The sequence below is a fragment of the Geotrypetes seraphini genome, chromosome 10 (genome assembly GCF_902459505.1).
Source record: "Geotrypetes seraphini chromosome 10, aGeoSer1.1, whole genome shotgun sequence".
In the NCBI taxonomy this organism is placed as follows: Eukaryota; Metazoa; Chordata; class Amphibia; order Gymnophiona; family Dermophiidae; genus Geotrypetes; species Geotrypetes seraphini.
In genome coordinates this window covers 76,295,240-76,313,339 of record NC_047093.1, presented here as the reverse complement: position 1 = coordinate 76,313,339, position 18,100 = coordinate 76,295,240, and the positions used below count along the sequence as shown (strand labels likewise).

The following is an 18,100-nucleotide window of genomic DNA, read 5'->3' as shown; positions in this document are numbered from 1 at the left end:
GAAAGTTGAATGTTAAGTTAATGCCAAATATGGATATAGGGCAGAAAATGAAGGAGAGAAAAACAGCAATTGGACAAGAAGGCCCTTGAAACAGAGTTAATTGCACAGACTGAAGGAAGTGCAACCAGAGACTAGGAAAAGATGAGTAGAAAAATTAAATCACCAGACAACAAAGGTAGGAAAAGTGATTTTATTTTCAGTTTAGTGATTGAAATGTGTCAGTTTTCAGAATTTACATCTGCGGTCTATTTTGCACTGTTCAGGAAGAAACATATTTCTTTCTATTTCTCTGGTGTTGTACTGCATGCAGAATCTGGCATCTTAGGGTTTTTGTGTATATTAGGACTTTGTGGTCCTGTATTTGTATAGGGCAGGGGTGCCCACACTTTTTGGGCTTGCGAGCTACTTTTTAAATGACCAAGTCAAAATGATCTACCAACAATAAAATTAAAAAAAAAACACAAAGCACACTGTATGCATAGAAAATGTTAATCATCATTCCTATTCCAGGGTTTTTCAAAGAGGTCAAAGCAGATGACTCTAAGCACTATCACCTCAGTAACAACCATACAAAAATAGACAAATATACCCCCTCCCTTTTTACTAAACCACGATAGCAGTTTTTAGCGCAGGGAGCTGCGCTGAATGCCCAGCGCTGCTCTCGACACTCATAGGCTCCCTGCGCTAAAAACCTCTATTGCGGTTTAGTAAAAGGGGACCTTAGTGTAAAATATAAACAGCAGATATAAATTCAGACACATTTTGATCACTAAATTTAAAATAAAATCATTTTCCCTACCTTGTCTGGTGATTTCATGAGTCTCTGGTTGGCACTTTCTTCTTCTGACTGTGCATACAATCTTTCTTCCCTTCTTTTAGCCTGTATGCTTCTTCTCCTCCAGACCTCATTCCTTCCCCCCAACTTTTCCTTCCTCTTCCCTGCCCTTTCTTTCTCTCTGCCGCCCTTTCATTTTTTTCTGTTTCTCTTCTTTCCTTCTGTCTCCCTGCCTTCCCTTTTTCTTTCTTTCTCCCTGCCCTCCCCCAAGCCACTGCCATTACCATCGGGGACCAGGACCCAAACGCCACCAATAACAGGCCCCAAGCTCTCCCTGCTTCGGCCAACCAGCATTCCTCTCCCCGACGTCAATTCTGCCGTCGGGAAGAGGAAGGCTGATCAGCCCAAGATCGTGATCAACCTATTGGGGGAAATGCTGCCGGGTCCTGCCTTCGCGAAAACAGAAAGTAGGCAGGACCCGGCAGGAACAAGAACAAATGCTTCACTAACCTGTCTCCCGCATTAGCCCGTAGCGAACGCTTGCTTCAGGGCTCTCAACATGTGCGTGCAGGCTTCCCTTCTCCCCCCCCCCTCCCCGGACATAACTTCCGGTTTCGGAGGGAAGAGAAGAGAAGCCTGCACGCACACGTTAGAGCCCGGAGCATAAGTTCGCTAGGGGCTGAAATCTCCAAGCCGTTTTTTTGGTTTGTTTTTTTAATGTTCAGCAGCGGCAGATGACAGCTAAAAGGCCCTAGGGAGAACACTGGAGAGGAAGGCTGATCGGCCCATAGATCAGGATGGTAACACGAGTGCGATCGACTCGAGTTGCCTTCCTGAGCTACTGGTAGATCGCGATCGACGCGTTGGGCACCCCTGGTATAGGGGCTATCTCTGTTCTGCACATTTGACCAAGAGCAGGTGTTCTGGTAGGAATGAATGTTGTGAAGCACTATTGGTGTCATGTCCTCAAGTGGGAAAATATGTCGGCAGTTTGGGTTTTGGAAGGCCCCGAGCTCAGGGCCATCTCTGGAGGGCCTCTGTGCATGTGCAAATGCCAACGTGATAACATCACACGCATATGCACATGAGCGTGATGTCATCCCATCGATGTCCACGCATGCATAGAGGCCCTCTGGACGTGGCCTGGAGCTAGGGGAAGGATACACGAGGTTTGTATGTGGAGCTGGGGGTAGAACGGGGTGGAACGAAGCAGGGATGGGGGCAGAACAGGGCATGGCTGGGTGCGGAACGGAGGCGGGGCCCAACTGTACTCTCATTTTTTAAGAGGAAATAATAATAATAATAACTGTATTCTTCTATACTGCCATAATCACGTGACTTCTAGGCGGTTTACAACTGAAGAGAGATGGACAATCAGCGAGTTACAATATGCAGATAGTTAGTGAAATTACAGTGTACAGAATCTTAAAATGCAACAATTACAATATTACAGTTACAGAATTTTAAAAAGCAGCAATTACAATATACAGTTTGTTTAGAGTTTCAGAGGGGTCCTTATCTGGTAACCCTAAGGAAATAGGTATTCCCTTGTGGCTCACACAGTATTTGTTATAGGCAGGTACAAAAGGAGGCCCAAATTAAACCTTTTATGATACATTTCCATGTTCTTGTATTATCTTTGTGTCTGTGCTCTAATGATAGTGTTCTGAAAAATGTTGATTGTATGAGAACATGGGTTATGCTACACATTTTATTTGCCAGCTTTGATAAACTTACCATCACATTGTGTCTCACCATTTCAGACCATACCTTGTTTAAGAAAGCAAGTTTTAAAATTCTAGCCTGTAAGACAAATACTAGAAGCATCAGAGTACCATTTTGTTTCCAAAGGGACTGAAAGGACCAGATGTGTCCATTAGTCCCAGGGGTTATAAATATTAATCATATTTCATAGAGGTATGTCTTCTTTAAAACAAAAGAAAACATATTGTGAATGTGGTTGACTAAGTAAACCGAAGGACGGAAGAACATTTGCTACCACTTTTTCCATGATAATTTTTAATTTTTGTTTCTGATTTCCTTTGTTATGAATATATTGTCTTCTTTCCTTTTATTTAATGGCATTCCTTTCTATTTTAATGTGATTTACTTATTGGATTTGTAGGCGGCTTTGACCTTTAGCTACAGAGGACTATCAATTTTTAAATAAACATAAACCAACAGCAGCAAAATTGCTGACCTAGATGAACAACAATGGATTCATAATCTATTTTCTTTCAAAGTAGCAGCTGTTCAGATCTAAAAAGTCTGCTATATTTTGACAGTAGAGGCAGTAAATAAATTTGTGCTGTTGATCTCTGAGGGTCAGTATTTCTTCTGCTGCTTTGGGCTTAGTTTTGGAACCTTGGTGGAGTAATGATAACATGAGTTGGGGGTGGTAGGTGAGCAATCATTTTAACACGTTTCTGTCTAGCAATGATGGTCTTGGCTGAAACTGTGGAACTTACTGCTCTAAAGCGATGTAGCACAACAAAGAAAAATGGGGAGACCCAATGATCCACAGTGAAAACAATCCACCAATAAAAACAAAAAACTATGGATACAGATGTTCAGGAGATAATTTATTATACACTGACATATAAAAACATGAAAACTCATTTAAAAAAGTACAATGATAAAAAATACAGTGATAAAAATCCAACCGGACCCTATACGGTCTGTGTTTCGGCGAATACACCTTCCTCAGGGGTCCAATGGTTTGCAAACTCACATATAAAGAATTGGACTGAAAGCAGTCTATTGTCTTTAAACATGTGAGCAAAGAACACCGCAGACAAGCTGAAGTAGCAAAAAAATGCTCTAAAGCGATGTAGCACAGGTACCTAGGTGTTGCTGTTTAGTGATAGCTGGGGATTTCGCACCATTCTTTCACCTTCCCCGTGGTCTGTGAACTCTACTGAAGTGCCTCCAACATTAGCCTGTGGAGCAGAAGTTCTATTAAGTAATCAAACCCTGATAACTAGCATAACACCATTGCTGAGCTGTTGACCTGGCCCACCATGGTTGTCACTTAATCTATGGTTTGTTTATGTATTATACTTATGTGATTGGGCCACTTATCGGTAGCTTGGCAGATGCCTTTAAAGGTGAAATTAGTTTACATTAAATGTCATTCCAATGAAGTATGCTCTTTAAACAAATAGAAAGAGTTGGCTTAAAATTAATGATGCATTGGTAAATACCAGAAAAGAAGCTTGCATACAGCATAAAGATAATTAAAATTCAGGTCAGAAGACTGTGACATAGTTGAGCTAAATTTTTTAATGAGATTTCAGAAAATTAATTGGACAAATGCTGCCTTATTCCATTAAAATATTATAGTGCCTGTGCCTATGAAGATCATGGAAAACTATTTGTAATGGCTGTTAAATATTTTAACTGATTAACTCGTTAAACTTTTAATGTTGTATTAGGAAATAAATAAGTAAACATCCTGAATATTTTTTAAAATGGTATACTGAACAATTAGGTCTCCCGCTGGGTAGACATTGAAATAGGTTTGCTGAATATACAGTCCTGAGCTTAGAGATAAATTATGTTACATGAGGGCAGTTATTGGTGTGTTCCTATTTAAATGGATAAAGTTATCCAGATAGTGTTGAATAATTGGTGTTATGTGCATCCTTAAGAACCCATTCCCCAGAATGCTTCCTGGCTGTCTTCCTCCAAAGGAGATGATCTGGCAAAAATTATTCATTGGCAGCCCCAAATTAAAACAACAACAAAAAAATTCAGCTATCGGCATAAATATTTCTAAACTAATTGTATAAATTTTGATGAATGTCAACCTCAATCATTTAAAATATGAAGGTACTTTTTAAGATGTGTATTCAAAGAAAAGAAAAAAAATGCTGGGAAAACTATGACAGACTTCATATTCCAGTAGTAGCTCAGTATATGCTTCTGAAATCTACACAAAAGCCCTTATCTTAGCAGACCAGGCTGCTGTTTCGAGGGCCATTGCAAGAGTGCACAGCAACTTGTAACTCTCGGAGTTTTGAGAATCATTAAGGTCCCTTCATATCCATGAGGGGGCAATAGGATTCATGTAGGGGTGCGGGTGGGATACAGTTGTTATGTCGTTAGAGAATTGGCATTCATTCTGAAACATTGGATACTTAAGAGTGGCTGCCTTTATACTAATATAAATTTTTTAACCTAATTTTTTTTTGTATCATGATATGTGTTGGCCTTTGTTGGGCAGTTTCCCAAATAAATATTTGATTTTTTAAAAAAGTGTGTATGTGGGGGTGGGTGAGATCCTTTATGGTTGAAAAAACATCTTTAGATACTTTTCACTAGCATGACATAACTGTTATCATAACATATAAAAAAACTAAGGGGCAGATTCTCCAAACTAAAATCTGCCTTTAACGTGCTCGCTAAACTGGTTCCAGGTTAGTGTGCATGTATTTTAGCGGTTGATTATCAAAACATCTTACCGAGGTCTTTTCCGACTTCTAGCAGTCTCTGATACTGTAAATGTAATACATGCAAATGTAGTACAACAAGGTCATTAATATTAAATGATCACCCTGAGCGCTTCTCTATAATCGCCAAGTGATTCTCTAACCTCGTTGTGCCACATTTGCGGCCAAAATTTGCCGACAGGTCTGAGCTGTCGTTGCCTTACTTTCTGATTAGTGCCTGAGCACCAATTGGCTCAGGCACTGACAGGAAAATGAGGTTGAATTGAATTGAAGATCGACAAGAGAGATGCCCACTCTCTCCTGTTTCATTGCACAAACACCCGACCCTGCAAAAAAAAAAAAAAAAAATTGAAGAGCTACGGGAGAGATGCTCATTCCCTCCTGCCGCCAAGCAACACCCCCCAACATTCCACCCAGCAGCGGGAGAGATACCCACTCCCTCCTGCTGCTGCCATCAAGTGACACCCCCCTCTGGCAGCAGGAGAGATGCCCACTCTCTCCCACTGTCAAACACCCCCCCCCCCCCCCGACATTCCCTGTGTTGATTTTGAGCCAGTCAGTGCTCTGTGGCTCAGCTGATCCTGGTGATGGAGAGGGAACAGAGGGACAGATTGAAGGGGATGCAAGGTGGAGGTATATTGGACATAGTGATGGAGGGAGATATATGGCTTGGTGCTGGAAAGGGGTGATAGAAGGAGAAATGGGCATGGGGCTGGTGGGCAGTGGTGAAAAATGTGCACATGCTCCAGGGAATGAGAGAGGGAGAAATGTTGAATGTGGCAGTAGAGAGGGTGGGAGAGATGACTGGATCTTGCAAGACAGATGGACAGTGTGTGTGTGTGAGTGTGAGTGAGAGAGAGAGAGAGAGACTGAGACTTTGCCAATAGGGATGGAGGAGAGAGGAAGAAAAGTTGGACTCGTGGAGGTACAGAGAGAAATGTTGGTTGGGGAAGGGAATGAGGTCCGGAGGAGAGAAAGTATGCAGAAGGCAGAAAGAAAGAAATATTGGATGCACAGTCAAAAGGAAGTGCAACTTGAGACTCATGAAATCACCAGACAACAAAGGTAGGAAATTGCATATTTTAAAACAAATATAAATGATAATTAACATTTTCTCTGTGTACAGTGTGCTTTTTGTTTTGTTTTTTATTTTGTGGTTACCATTATGTATTAATAAGATTATATTGTGTGTATATGAAAAATGGATGGAAGAAATTTCATTACAAATAGTACTATTATTATGGGGGTGGAGTCAGGGGCTTAGGCAGGTCTGGAGTGGAGCTTGGGTGGGGGTACTCGTTTGGTATTTGTTAGGCTTAGGGGGTTCTTGGCTTGAAGAACTTGAGAAACACTGTTCTATATGATATATACAGTATATAAGGGCCCAATCCGTCCCATAGTCCATCTATTTCCTGCTTCCTAGAATGTCTGAACATATATTGTTTAAAAAAAGTAAGTGTGCGTGCTGCTTTGTGACTTTTTTTAATGCATGTACACATTGGGCAATTTTCAAAGAGCTTTCTGGAATATGTAAAAGATAGAGGGGTACAGATAGAACTTGAGGTAGGTTATAGAAGTGGTCAGAAACCACTTCACAGGTCGCAGACCTGATGGGCCGCCGCGGGAGCGGACCGCTGGGCGAGATGGACCTCGGTCTGACCCAGTGGAGGCAACTTCTTATGTTCTTATGTTCTTATTGTTCTGCATGTTGGATTCCTTTACAAAATCACCTCCTTAATTGTTGGGAAATTGCCTAGTTATGGTTTGACCCATCCTGAGCATGCTCCTTTTCTACTTACTGTGTCTGACATCCTCATTACTTTAATCAGGTCTAATGGGTTGTAATAGCAAATGTAAATCTAAGTCATTGCATATGTAAATGTGCATCTGTGATCTTACATTAGTTCTAGTAAGCAGCCTTTCATCAGTCCCTACAGTATATGTCAAGTGGTCAGAATGTACATTTTATAAAAATACAGGGGAGCAATGATTCTTATTGCATTTGATTGGGTTTATTGGGTATAAGCCTTTTAATCTGAAAGGGGTTTTGTTTTTTGTTTTTTTTTTGTATAATGCAAAGATTTTATTTTCAATTTAGTGATCAAAATGTGTCCATTTTGAGAATTTATATCTGCTGTCTATATTTTGCACTATGGCCCCCTTTTACTAAACCGCAATAGCAGTTTTTAGCGCAGGGAGCCTATGAGCATCGAGAGCAGCTCAGGGCATTCAGCGCAGCTCCCTGCGCTAAAAACTGCTATTGCGGTTTAGTAAAGAGGGAGGGGGGTATATTTGTCTATTTTTGTATAGTTGTTCCTGAAGTGACATTGCATAAAGTCATCTATCTGCCTTGACCTCTTTGAAAACCCGTGGAATACAAATGATAATTAACATTTTCTCTGCATACAGTGTGCTTTGTGGGTTTTTTTAATTTTATTGTTGGTAGATTATTTTGACTTGGTCATTTTTAAAGTAGCTCGCAAGCCCAAAAAGTGTGGGCACCCCTGATGTAGTGGTTTTTTAAAAAAATGAATTGTTTGGGGACGTGGCTTAGCGGTTTGACATGTCGGACGTCTAATCACTTCTCTCCTCATCTTCGGGTGCCTTTTGCCGGTATAGTAAAGTTGTGATTCCCTTTTAGGGGCTAAAAACACGATAGACATAAAAATAAAGACAGTGAGGAGTGAGTTGTAAAAAACAAAACAACAAATCGCTAACACTGAGGCAGTTGAGCAGAGAGCCGTTGAAAGGGACTAGTGAAGTAAACTAAACTGCGGCTTCACTCGATCGTTAAACTTCATAAAGGTACAAATTGTAAGGGAAAGCTGAAGTCGGCAGTCTCGGGAAAAGAAACAACAAATGGAAAGGCTTAACTAAGAAAAAATGGAATGGTTAGGATTCGATGAATCAGGAACTAATTCCTTGTTTTCTTTATATTTTGTCTTAGTTGTAAGGTTTGACTCTCCAACTTTGTGGGTTTAAAAAGGAATTTTTGTATTATATGTATAATTACTGTTAAATTTTGTGAAATAATCCTTTCTCTTTGGTATCATTTGATATTACTAATTGTAAAATTTGCATAAATTTTAAAAAAAACCTAAGAAAATAATACAGCATATACGATATAGCCTGCCTAAGGAATTGTAATTACAACGAAGGAGTGACTGAATAACGGCTGTATTGAAGGTGACAGGGAAAGAGGAGGAAAAAAATAAATAAATAATATAACAAACCCTGAAAAGGAAGTCAGCTACCGTAATGATTTAAGAGATTGCTGTTTGTTTAAACACTAAGAAACAACACTGATTAAATATCCAATCAGTTGGACGGGCTTAGAGCAGAGTTCAGAAGCAGCTGGCAGTTTTTAAAAGCCAACGGAAAGTAAACAGCAGTTCGTCAGACAAGATCTTTATATATTTTACTCTGAACTTAAATAAGAAATATAATAAAATTTATGGAAAGAAGATAATTAATCAACAATTTAAAAGCTGGAAGTTTTAAGATATAAAGTGGTTAACTAAGAAGAAAGGTGTAAAAGGAAAAGTAAGAGAAAATGGGTTAAACAAAATAAACAAACAAAATAACGATCTAATCTAACTGAGGATTTATTGAAGATACAAAGGAAGTGTGTTTTAAATAAAGGTTTGACAAAAGCAACACACATTTTGAAGAGAAGAAAAGAAGAAGAAAGAGGAAAAAACATCTATTGTGTGGATTAATGAAGTAAATTGTTTGGGACATAAATATACAAATATAGTTTGTTGTGGTTTTTACAGCTGGACAAGATTTTGGAAGAAGGCAGAGTTGGATGTCAGCTAAAAAATAATAATAATAATAATAGAGTGTAAAGTGACAGTATCATCAGATAAGTTATTCCTGTACAAGATCCTGAATTTAATAAAAGTTCATTGTGTGAGAAGGAGCATCTAGTAAATGAACCCAGTACAGGAAAGTAGTGGGAAGAGTAGGAAAATGAGCTCATCTCGTCAAACTAAGTTGGACGCAGCATTTGCTAATAACAACGCAAAGAGAATGAAGGCGGATACGCCGACTCCCTCTAAAGCTCCGCTTCCAAAAGAGGATGAAAGTGCAGCCACTTTATCTGAACTCAGAGACATAATGCTGGAAGTGAGGGAGGAGATGGCCAATCTGGCCAAACAAATGCAGTTAGCAAATATTCGAGCAGCACAGTTGGAAACGAGGGTTGAGGTAGCGGAAGTGACATTGAAGCAATGTCAAAAAGATCATACTACAATGCCAGGTCTGGTAAAACAGGTTGAAGATTTAGAAAATACATCCAGACAGAACAATTTGAGAATTTGGGGGCTACCAGAGGGGTTGGAGGGGAAAGATGCGGTTGCTTTTATAGAAAGTCTAATTCCAAAATTGATCCCCTTAAACCCCAGATTTCCTTTAGAAATAGAGCGAGCTCATAGAATCCCAATAAAATCAAATGGAAAGGGATACTCTCAACCACTGATTTTCAGAGTGCTACGTTTTCAGCAAGCAATTGAAATCCTGAATCTGGCTAAAGCTAACAATGAAATAAAGTATAAAGGGTCAAGATTATTATTTGTTCCTGATTTTGCAAAAACCACGGCCAATAAGCACAAACAGTTTCTACAATATCAACCGAGGCTTAGGGAACTAGGGGCTAAATATGGCCTCTTATACCCTGTTATAATGCGGGTCACACTCACTGTTCCCTCTAAGCTGTGTGCTTGTGCGCGTGCACACAACTTGCCGAACCCACGCACACAAATTAAAATAGCACGCACAAAAAAATAAATTTTTGCCTAAAATGATTTTCACTGCTAAAATGAAATGTTGCAGAAGACCAGCTGTTCTGATTTCCCATTTATCACATTTATTGAAGCGCTATAATATAAATTTTAAGTCATTCACATGATTCCGTTATCTTTGGCAGTTGAACTTCACACGTCACGGGCCCCCATGGGGCCATAGCCTATGGCCCATAGGATATGAAACACTTCCGATTCTTTGACTTCCTGAAGTTCTGCCATATTGTTTATTTCGTGGAATCGTAGTGTGCAGCATGGTACTGCAGTTGTATAACTGTATTCGTTTATTAAATTGCAAGCAGATATAACTCTTAAAATGTCTAAACCGCGAATGGTGAAAAGTGTAAAACGCAAGAGAGCTGCAACAGCTTTTAGGTCTGAATGGCTTGAAGAAATTGTTGAAACGGAGACACCGGAATCTCGAAATACAATGCGTGTTCGACTGCGTGAAATATTTACCTATGACGATGACTATGGAGTAGAGGTCTGCACGGGAACGGGGATCACGGGAATCCTGCGGGTCCCGCGGGAATCCCCCCTAATCCACGGGACTCCCACGGGGACCTCCCTCTAGCCAACGGGACTCCCATGGGGATGGAAGCTTTGGAAGCAGGGTTCGTTTCCCCTAACTTTGTAATTTTTAGCTGTACATCGCTTAGAATCTGGAATAGGCGATTAATCAAATCTTATAATAAACTTGGAAACTTGGTCCATATAATATAATGGACATATCAGCCTTAGTAAAAGAGGGAGTTTATAAGTTAATTACCTGAACAGAAAACAAAAAAAGGGTTCCACCAAAGAGATTCCACAAGGAAAACAGCAGCGTAAACACAAAAGAATTGATGATCCTGTCAGAAGTAATTGCTGCTTTTTATGGGGACGGGTGGGGATGGAGGTAATTCCTTGCGGGGATGGGTGGGGATGGAGAAGATCCTGACGGGGACAGGTGGGGACGGAGAGGATCCTGGCGGGGATGGGTGGGATTTCTGTCTCCGTGCAACTCTCTACTATGGAGTTGTGTGTTGTTATTGTCAAGATACCAAAGCAACTGGAATATTCTCTACTGGAAAAATATGGGATGATGTTTGGAAACTGGACTTTCTGAAACGCCATCTATCAAGTAAATCTCATACAACAGTATTAGGAAACTCAGAAGTAAAAATCTGAATTTAAGAGGGGGACTGGTTAACATGTTGCTTGAAAGCCCAACCAAAAAAGAAAAAAGGCAAATTAGTAATGAACGGAAGCGTTCCAGTCCTGATAAAATTAAGGTTCTTGTCGACAGTGTTGTGCTGGCCATTAAGATGAATATCTCAATGCTCATTGTTCAAGATATCAATGAGCACATGGCGAAGTATGTTAGTATACCTGATAGCTGGAGAAGCAAAAACTATGCGTTTGAATTTCTTGGTATTATCAATGGCATCGTGCAAGATGATCGTATGGCAGACATTAAATTAGCAATGTATCATACGTTAACTGTTGATGAAAGCACAGACATTTCTGTCAACAAGTACTTAATACTCTACTTTAAGTATTGGCCAGTCAATTCAAATGAGTATAGGACATCATTTGGTGGGATGCTACAGTTGGAAGCATGTGATGCTACATCAATAGTAACAGGGAATTCTATAGGAAACATGAACTTGACCTGAATAAAATGGTTATGTTCACCTCTGATGGTGCCTCTGTTATGTTGGGCAAAATAGATGGTGTTGCAGCACAGCTGAGAAAAGACATTCCACATTGTGTTGCACATCGGGAAGATTTGGGACTTTCTGATTCATGGAAAGAAGTAAAATTGATGAAAGAAGTAGAAACTGTAATGAGAACTGTGTACACGGTGTTCTGTCGGTCTTCTACTAAACGATGCAAATTTCAAGAAATAGCAGATGCATCTGAATGTGAATCAATTGCTTTCAGACCCCTGAATGAAGTGCGCTGGTTATCTAGACACTTTGCACTTAAAGCAATTATTTGAAATTATGATCCCCTGTTAAAATATTTTGAAGAAGACAAAGATAATGATCCTATTGCGAAGTACTGCTATAAGAAGCTGAACAGTGAACAATCTCATATTGCACTTGAAGTTTTGAATGATGTCTTATCAGAACTGGCTTCCTTAACCATGGCATTTCAAAAACATGATTTGACACCATTGGAAGCTTATCATCTTGCACAGGGTAAATTGAACAAACTTTGAATGCAATACTTAGGCGACAAGATTAAGTGGAGTGATAAAGTCAACAGTCTTCTTGACAACAGGATGAGGTCTGGAGAAAAAGTTTCAGTGGATACTAATTCCATATTAACCTTCATCAACATCCTATGTTTGCATCTGGGTGAAAGATTTCCTGAAAATGAAGTTGAGGAATGGTCTGCTTTTGACTGTACAGCAATATCACAATGCGACTTTGACTTCGGAAATGGACATATCAGATCTCTTTGTTTAAAGTATAAACAATTTCTTCCAGAGGAAGGTGTTATTATTCAGTAATACAACGACTTTAAATTCCTTGTTGCAGAAAAAATCAAAAGCAATCTGACAAACAGCTTTCCAGATATGATGAAATTTGCATTTCAGAATGATCAATTTGCAGATTTAGCAAAATTGATGGACATTGGTGCCACATTCTTAGCATCTAGTTCAGATTGTGAGCATGGTTTTAGTCTAATGAACAATTTGAAGACTAAACAAAGGAATCGTTTACATTTAGAGCATTTGGAAATGCTGATGCGTGTTAAGTCACCTTCAAGATGGAGGCTCAACAGATCTTGACAGAATTTATTCGGTCTGGATAAATATGAAAGATCGCAGGGAAAAACTTTGAAAACTAAATTGCTGTTATTTTCTAAATTTTAAGTATAAAGTACAATGATACCTTATTTATAGGTAGCGCTCAATGAAACATTTCAATGAAACATAATTTATGTTTATTGAAATGAGACTTTATGTTACATAAAGAGTAACTAACAAAGTGTAATTAAAATTACATAGAGGGGCATAATAAAAAAAACCATCTAAGTCCCCTTTTGGCCTAAGTCCTTAAACGTTCAAAGCAGAAGCAGGGAAAGTGTCCATAACCAAAACAAACGTCCTTGTTTTGATTATGGCCTGCCTCTACTAAATGCCCAAATCACCACTACATCTAAAAGTACACTCCCAGGACGTCTACACTTTTTGACCATAATGAACCAAACAACGCCTAAGCCCCAAACGTCCAACAGAAGGACTTTTAGGTGAAGGAGGAGCCAGTCCTTCGCCTAAAAGCTGGGGTGGTGGGGAAGGAGAGAGAGATGCTGGATGAAAGGATGGTTAAGAAAAGATGGATCTGTGGATGGAGACGAAAAAAAAAAAGATGCCAGACCTCCGGGGTAGGGAAGGGAAATGGAAGGAGATGGCAGATGGATGGTTAGAACAGAGAAAGAAGGAGACCCTGGCAAGCAAGTTATCAGAAGACAACCAGAGCCTGGGACCAACAAGATTTGAAGTTAGGGAGATTGATTCGGGAGGCCAGGGGGAAGACGGAGAGCACAGCAGCGGGTAAGCCACTTCCTGACTGACTCTCCCCACTCGCCCTCTAAAGCAGGATCAGCAGGCCAGCAAAAGGCAGCGCAGCCACTCCTGCTTTAGAGGGCGAGTGGGGAGGGTCAGTCAATGAATTGGGAGGCCAATTTTTTTGGCGGGGTAAATCGATTCGAATCGATTCACCCAAAGTGAATCGATTCGAATTGTGAATCGGGCAGCACTAGTCTGCACAGTCTGAATAGGGCTGGCCCTTGGTTATCCATATTCTTCTTCTATGGACTTGGCAATACTGATTCCATCCTACAGTAGTAACCGCTTAACGTTTCCTTGTTGTGACGTGTTTTAGCTTGTGGTAGTAACTTATTAAGATGGCTCTCTATCCAGGAAAAAAAGCCTACATGATCCATTTTTGCCCACTTATATATATGTAGAGAAAATATATGTGATCTTGAAAGCTGAGGTGTAAGATAACTTTGGAATCAGAGCCTGTAGAAGTATTTTCTTCAGGAACATATGGCCGCTAGAACACACACACAAAAAATGTTACATTTATAAACCATCTCAGACTTTTTAAAATAAGGATTTACTGGCATTAATGCAGGTATCTGGTCATAGTGGAAAGAATTATAATGTTATTGGCCAATATGAGAAAATCTAAAATGGGAAATGGAATATTCTCTCTTTTTCTCTAAGAAAAGATTGATTTTCATTTCAGAATGTAGCATTCTCATCATAATATATGGAGAACTTTCTGTTGTGCCTGCATGCCTCCGGTGTTGTAAAAGAATAATGTAGAGTGGCTTTGATTCATGTCTCATTTGTAATTCAGATATCTTTCAGAATGTTCATCTTTTTCATCCCTTATCAATTACCACTTAATTTTTTTTGTCAAGGAAAATATTACTGTCTCTTAAATCCAGCAAATTGATTTTTTTTTGCTAGCCAGACTGCTGTTGTTTGGGAATTGTGTATGGTCGAATTTATGTTTCTTCAATACTTTGTTTCTGAATTAATACTTATTCTGAGAACTCTCCATTTCTTGTCTTGCATATAATTCTTGTTTCAGTAGTGTTGCAAGATCTACTGCTCTTGTGTTCACTTGTAAATAGCGGATCTCATTTGGGGGGATTTTAATTTAACTAGGAAGGTTCAGAGCCTAATATAGAATGCCATGCTTTGGGCACTGCCCACCCCTTCAACAGCACAGTAGAGATGTCAACTTGTCAAAATAAAATTCCTACAAACATGTATATTTTTTTTAAATATCAATTTTTACAGGCTAGATTTGGGAAACATTTTGAACCACAATCAGGAAATTCTAAGTCTAGGTGGCAAAATTTTTTAGATCTAGGCCCGATTTTATTCCTGTACTAAAGTTAGGGGACTAAGGACTCCTTTTACTAATTTAAATGCTGATTTATAAAAGGAGAACAAAAAAAAGGTAAGAGAGATGTCCTTTCAACCAATAGTACCTTTATTTTCTAGTTGCTTTGTCCCAGCAAGGATCCAGGTTTCAAAATATATATATGCCTTCCTCAGGTAACACTGGGTACAACTGCTGGTTACAAATACCCAGATGAAAAATTTGGAGTTACTGCAAGAAAAACACAGAGTTGGTGCAGTTTTTAACGCTTCCCCCATGTCTTTCTCAATAACAGACTATGGACTTTTTCTCCAGGAACTTGTCCAAACCTTTCTTAAAACCAACTACACTATTTGCTGTTGCCACATCCTCTGGCAACGCGTTCCAGAGCTTAACTATTCTGATGAAAAAAATTTTCCTCCTATTGGTTTTAAAAGTATTTCCGTGTAACTTCATCGATTGTCCCCTAGTCTTTGTAATTTTTGACGAAGCGAAAAATCGATTGTACCCATTCTACTCCACTCAGGATTTTGTAGACTTCAGTCATATCTCCCCTCATACCTCCTTTTTCCTACTGGCCCTACCTCTCCCTATGCAACCTAGCATTCTTCTAGCTTTCGCCGTCACCTTTTCAACCTGTTTGGCCAATATCACACATGGGTTTTATTTTTTGGTAATGCTATGATTTAAAATAAAAATTGTGGTACATGTGCAGTATTTACTTGGGGAATGATATATTTCTAACTTATTTCATAAAATTCCATCCAGGTTGATTTCTGAAACTACCATGAAGGTTGTTGTGTAATGTTATACAGTTAAGAAACTAAAGGGTTGTGAATCAGGACCACAGATTATGCTCAAAATATTAAGTTACTTATCTTTATTGCCAGGTGACAAGCAATTTCTTTACATTTTGGTTTATAACTGAATAAATTTTTGCATCCAGTGGCACTTGACTGATATTTTTTTCTTTTTTTTTTCATTTTGCGTAAACAGAGGCACTTGACTGCTTATCCTTATCGATGTACCTTGGCAGATTTTCAGATTGAGAAGAAGATAGGTCGAGGACAGTTCAGTGAAGTTTACCGAGCGACTTGCCTCCTGGACAGGAAACCCGTTGCACTGAAGAAAGTTCAGGTGAGATTTTACACTTGAACTGATTCAATGCCATGCATTACCACCATGTGAAAACAGAATTGGTGCTGGCAAGGTTTGAGAGTATTGTAGAGATAGGGTGCTTTAGTCAGAGGGGGAGACAGAAGGCCGTCACATGCTGTAGATTCATGCTGGTAAGTGTCTACAAAAGCATGAACCTCAGGGGTGGATTCCTTCCCAGTAATGGCAGATTAGATGGTGTCCTGACTTTGATCTGCCATCACATGGTCTATATCTTTGTTTCTACTCCCTCAGCTGCTCTGTCTGCACATATAGACATGAACCAGTGAATGGGTCCATAGTCTGCTGTCTCGGGGGAAAAGGGTAAGAGCTCTGAGGAATAAATCCTAATATTTCCCTTTCTCATCACTATCTTTGAAATTAAATAACAATAATGAAAAAAATAAATGACAACAAACCCAATGAAGCCTAGAACTGGCTCCTGGATAGCTGCTTGGGAAACCATCTTGACTCCTCCCCTGTCATTGCACAAAATTTTGTTAACAGTGTCCATGCCTCAGTGCTATCAACACTGGATTCTCGCAATAGGTTGTAGAAGAACATCTGGCATTTACAGCTTGTCCACTACATAGCAACAAGAATTATTGGCAGTTTACAATAAAACGATATACATGTTAAAATACTGCATTCGTTGCCTTCTTAAAAAAAATTAAAAAAAGTTGGTAAGCCATTTAGAAAAAGCCACTGGGCTCAATATTCAAAGCTATTTAAGTGGGCAGGAGCCTTTTTTGTCTGTTTAAATTACTTCCCATCACCTAAGTAGAGATATTCAATAGAGAGTGCCGCTGAATACCACCATAGATTGCCCAGCTAAAAAGTGGGCAGGTCAGGAGCAGCACTGGGGAGGAGCCCGAGGTTATGTGGGTGCTGGCTTTATTCAGTGATGGCACTTGCATAGATAAGCAGACTAATTTAGCTTTGCTATGCAGATGCTGGCATTGAATATTGGGCTAGAATCCACATAACGTTTTCCATTTTTTTTCCCCCTGAGCCCCTTCCCTCCTTTCCCCCAACTCATAGCAAAAAGGCCCCCCAGCCGTCATAGGCCTCCCTGGGGCCTACTCGTATCCCTGGTGATCCAGTGGGATTGTTGGGGGCAGGAGCATAGCCTCCTCATTCCTGCCCCTCGCGGCATAATTTCAAAATGGCTGTTTGACCTCACGCAGCAGCTCACAGTATTTGCAAGAGGTCACAGCTGTCATTTTGAAAAAGTGCTGCAAGGGACAGGAGCAAGGGGACTGTGCTCCTGCCCCCAGTGACCACACGAACCACCTGGTAGGTCTGGGGGGGCTACCTCAATATGGTGGGGGAGGCAGGAGACCTTCCATGGGAGGATTCTTACTTTGTGGAGGGAGGAGGGAAAGAGGGGACATTGTTGGAGGTAGGAGGGGACTCGGAAGATTTTTTTTTTTTAAAAAAAATAAGTGCCACCATCCAGCCCAGCTACATTTAGCCCCCAATGTTCAGTGCCAGTGCCTGGACTTTCGCTGGCACTGAATATTGGAAACTAATTTAACTGTATTTTTAAAAATGCTTAGCATTGCTGGCTGAATTTCAGGGGGATTGTGTCTATTAAACCACAAAAATAAACTTAGAGCGTATGCAGTGTTTTAGCAGTTATCGATGTGATTCTTAAATTTAAAATTTTGTATATTGGATTGTGATGGTAGGTCTGTGAAAATCAAGCCTATTCTATATGTGAAGTATATAAAAGAAAATCGGTTTAGCTATGACTTTATAAGATCAGAGGTTGGTCAAGTCTTTATGAGAACCTTAAGCCAGTGGGAGGTACCAGCTGTTGAAAAATGATAGCTCAGTGATACATGCCATTATTGTAGCTGGATAGCCATTTTTTTCCCTTAGGGGAACAGTTAACTGTTTTCAGCTGTTGCACAAGGTACTGATGTCACAAATGTGTATAACAAGCCTGGGTGATTGACATCAGAGCCATAATACATGGTGGTGATGTCAAAATGTCACATTACAATCATTATTCAACTT

The 18,100-nt window shown here is 39.8% G+C and overlaps 1 protein-coding gene across 10 annotated transcripts in view; it reads left to right on the top strand.

The window, feature by feature from the left end:
- NEK6 (NIMA related kinase 6) overlaps positions 1-18,100 on the top strand; it is a 376,321-nt gene that overhangs the window by 202,404 nt on the left and 155,817 nt on the right. For all 10 annotated transcript variants that reach the window (XM_033960759.1, XM_033960763.1, XM_033960760.1 and 7 more), the window contains one exon: positions 15,920-16,060. In XM_033960759.1, coding sequence (XP_033816650.1) covers positions 15,920-16,060 — 141 coding nt within the window. The remainder of the gene's footprint in view (positions 1-15,919; positions 16,061-18,100) is intronic.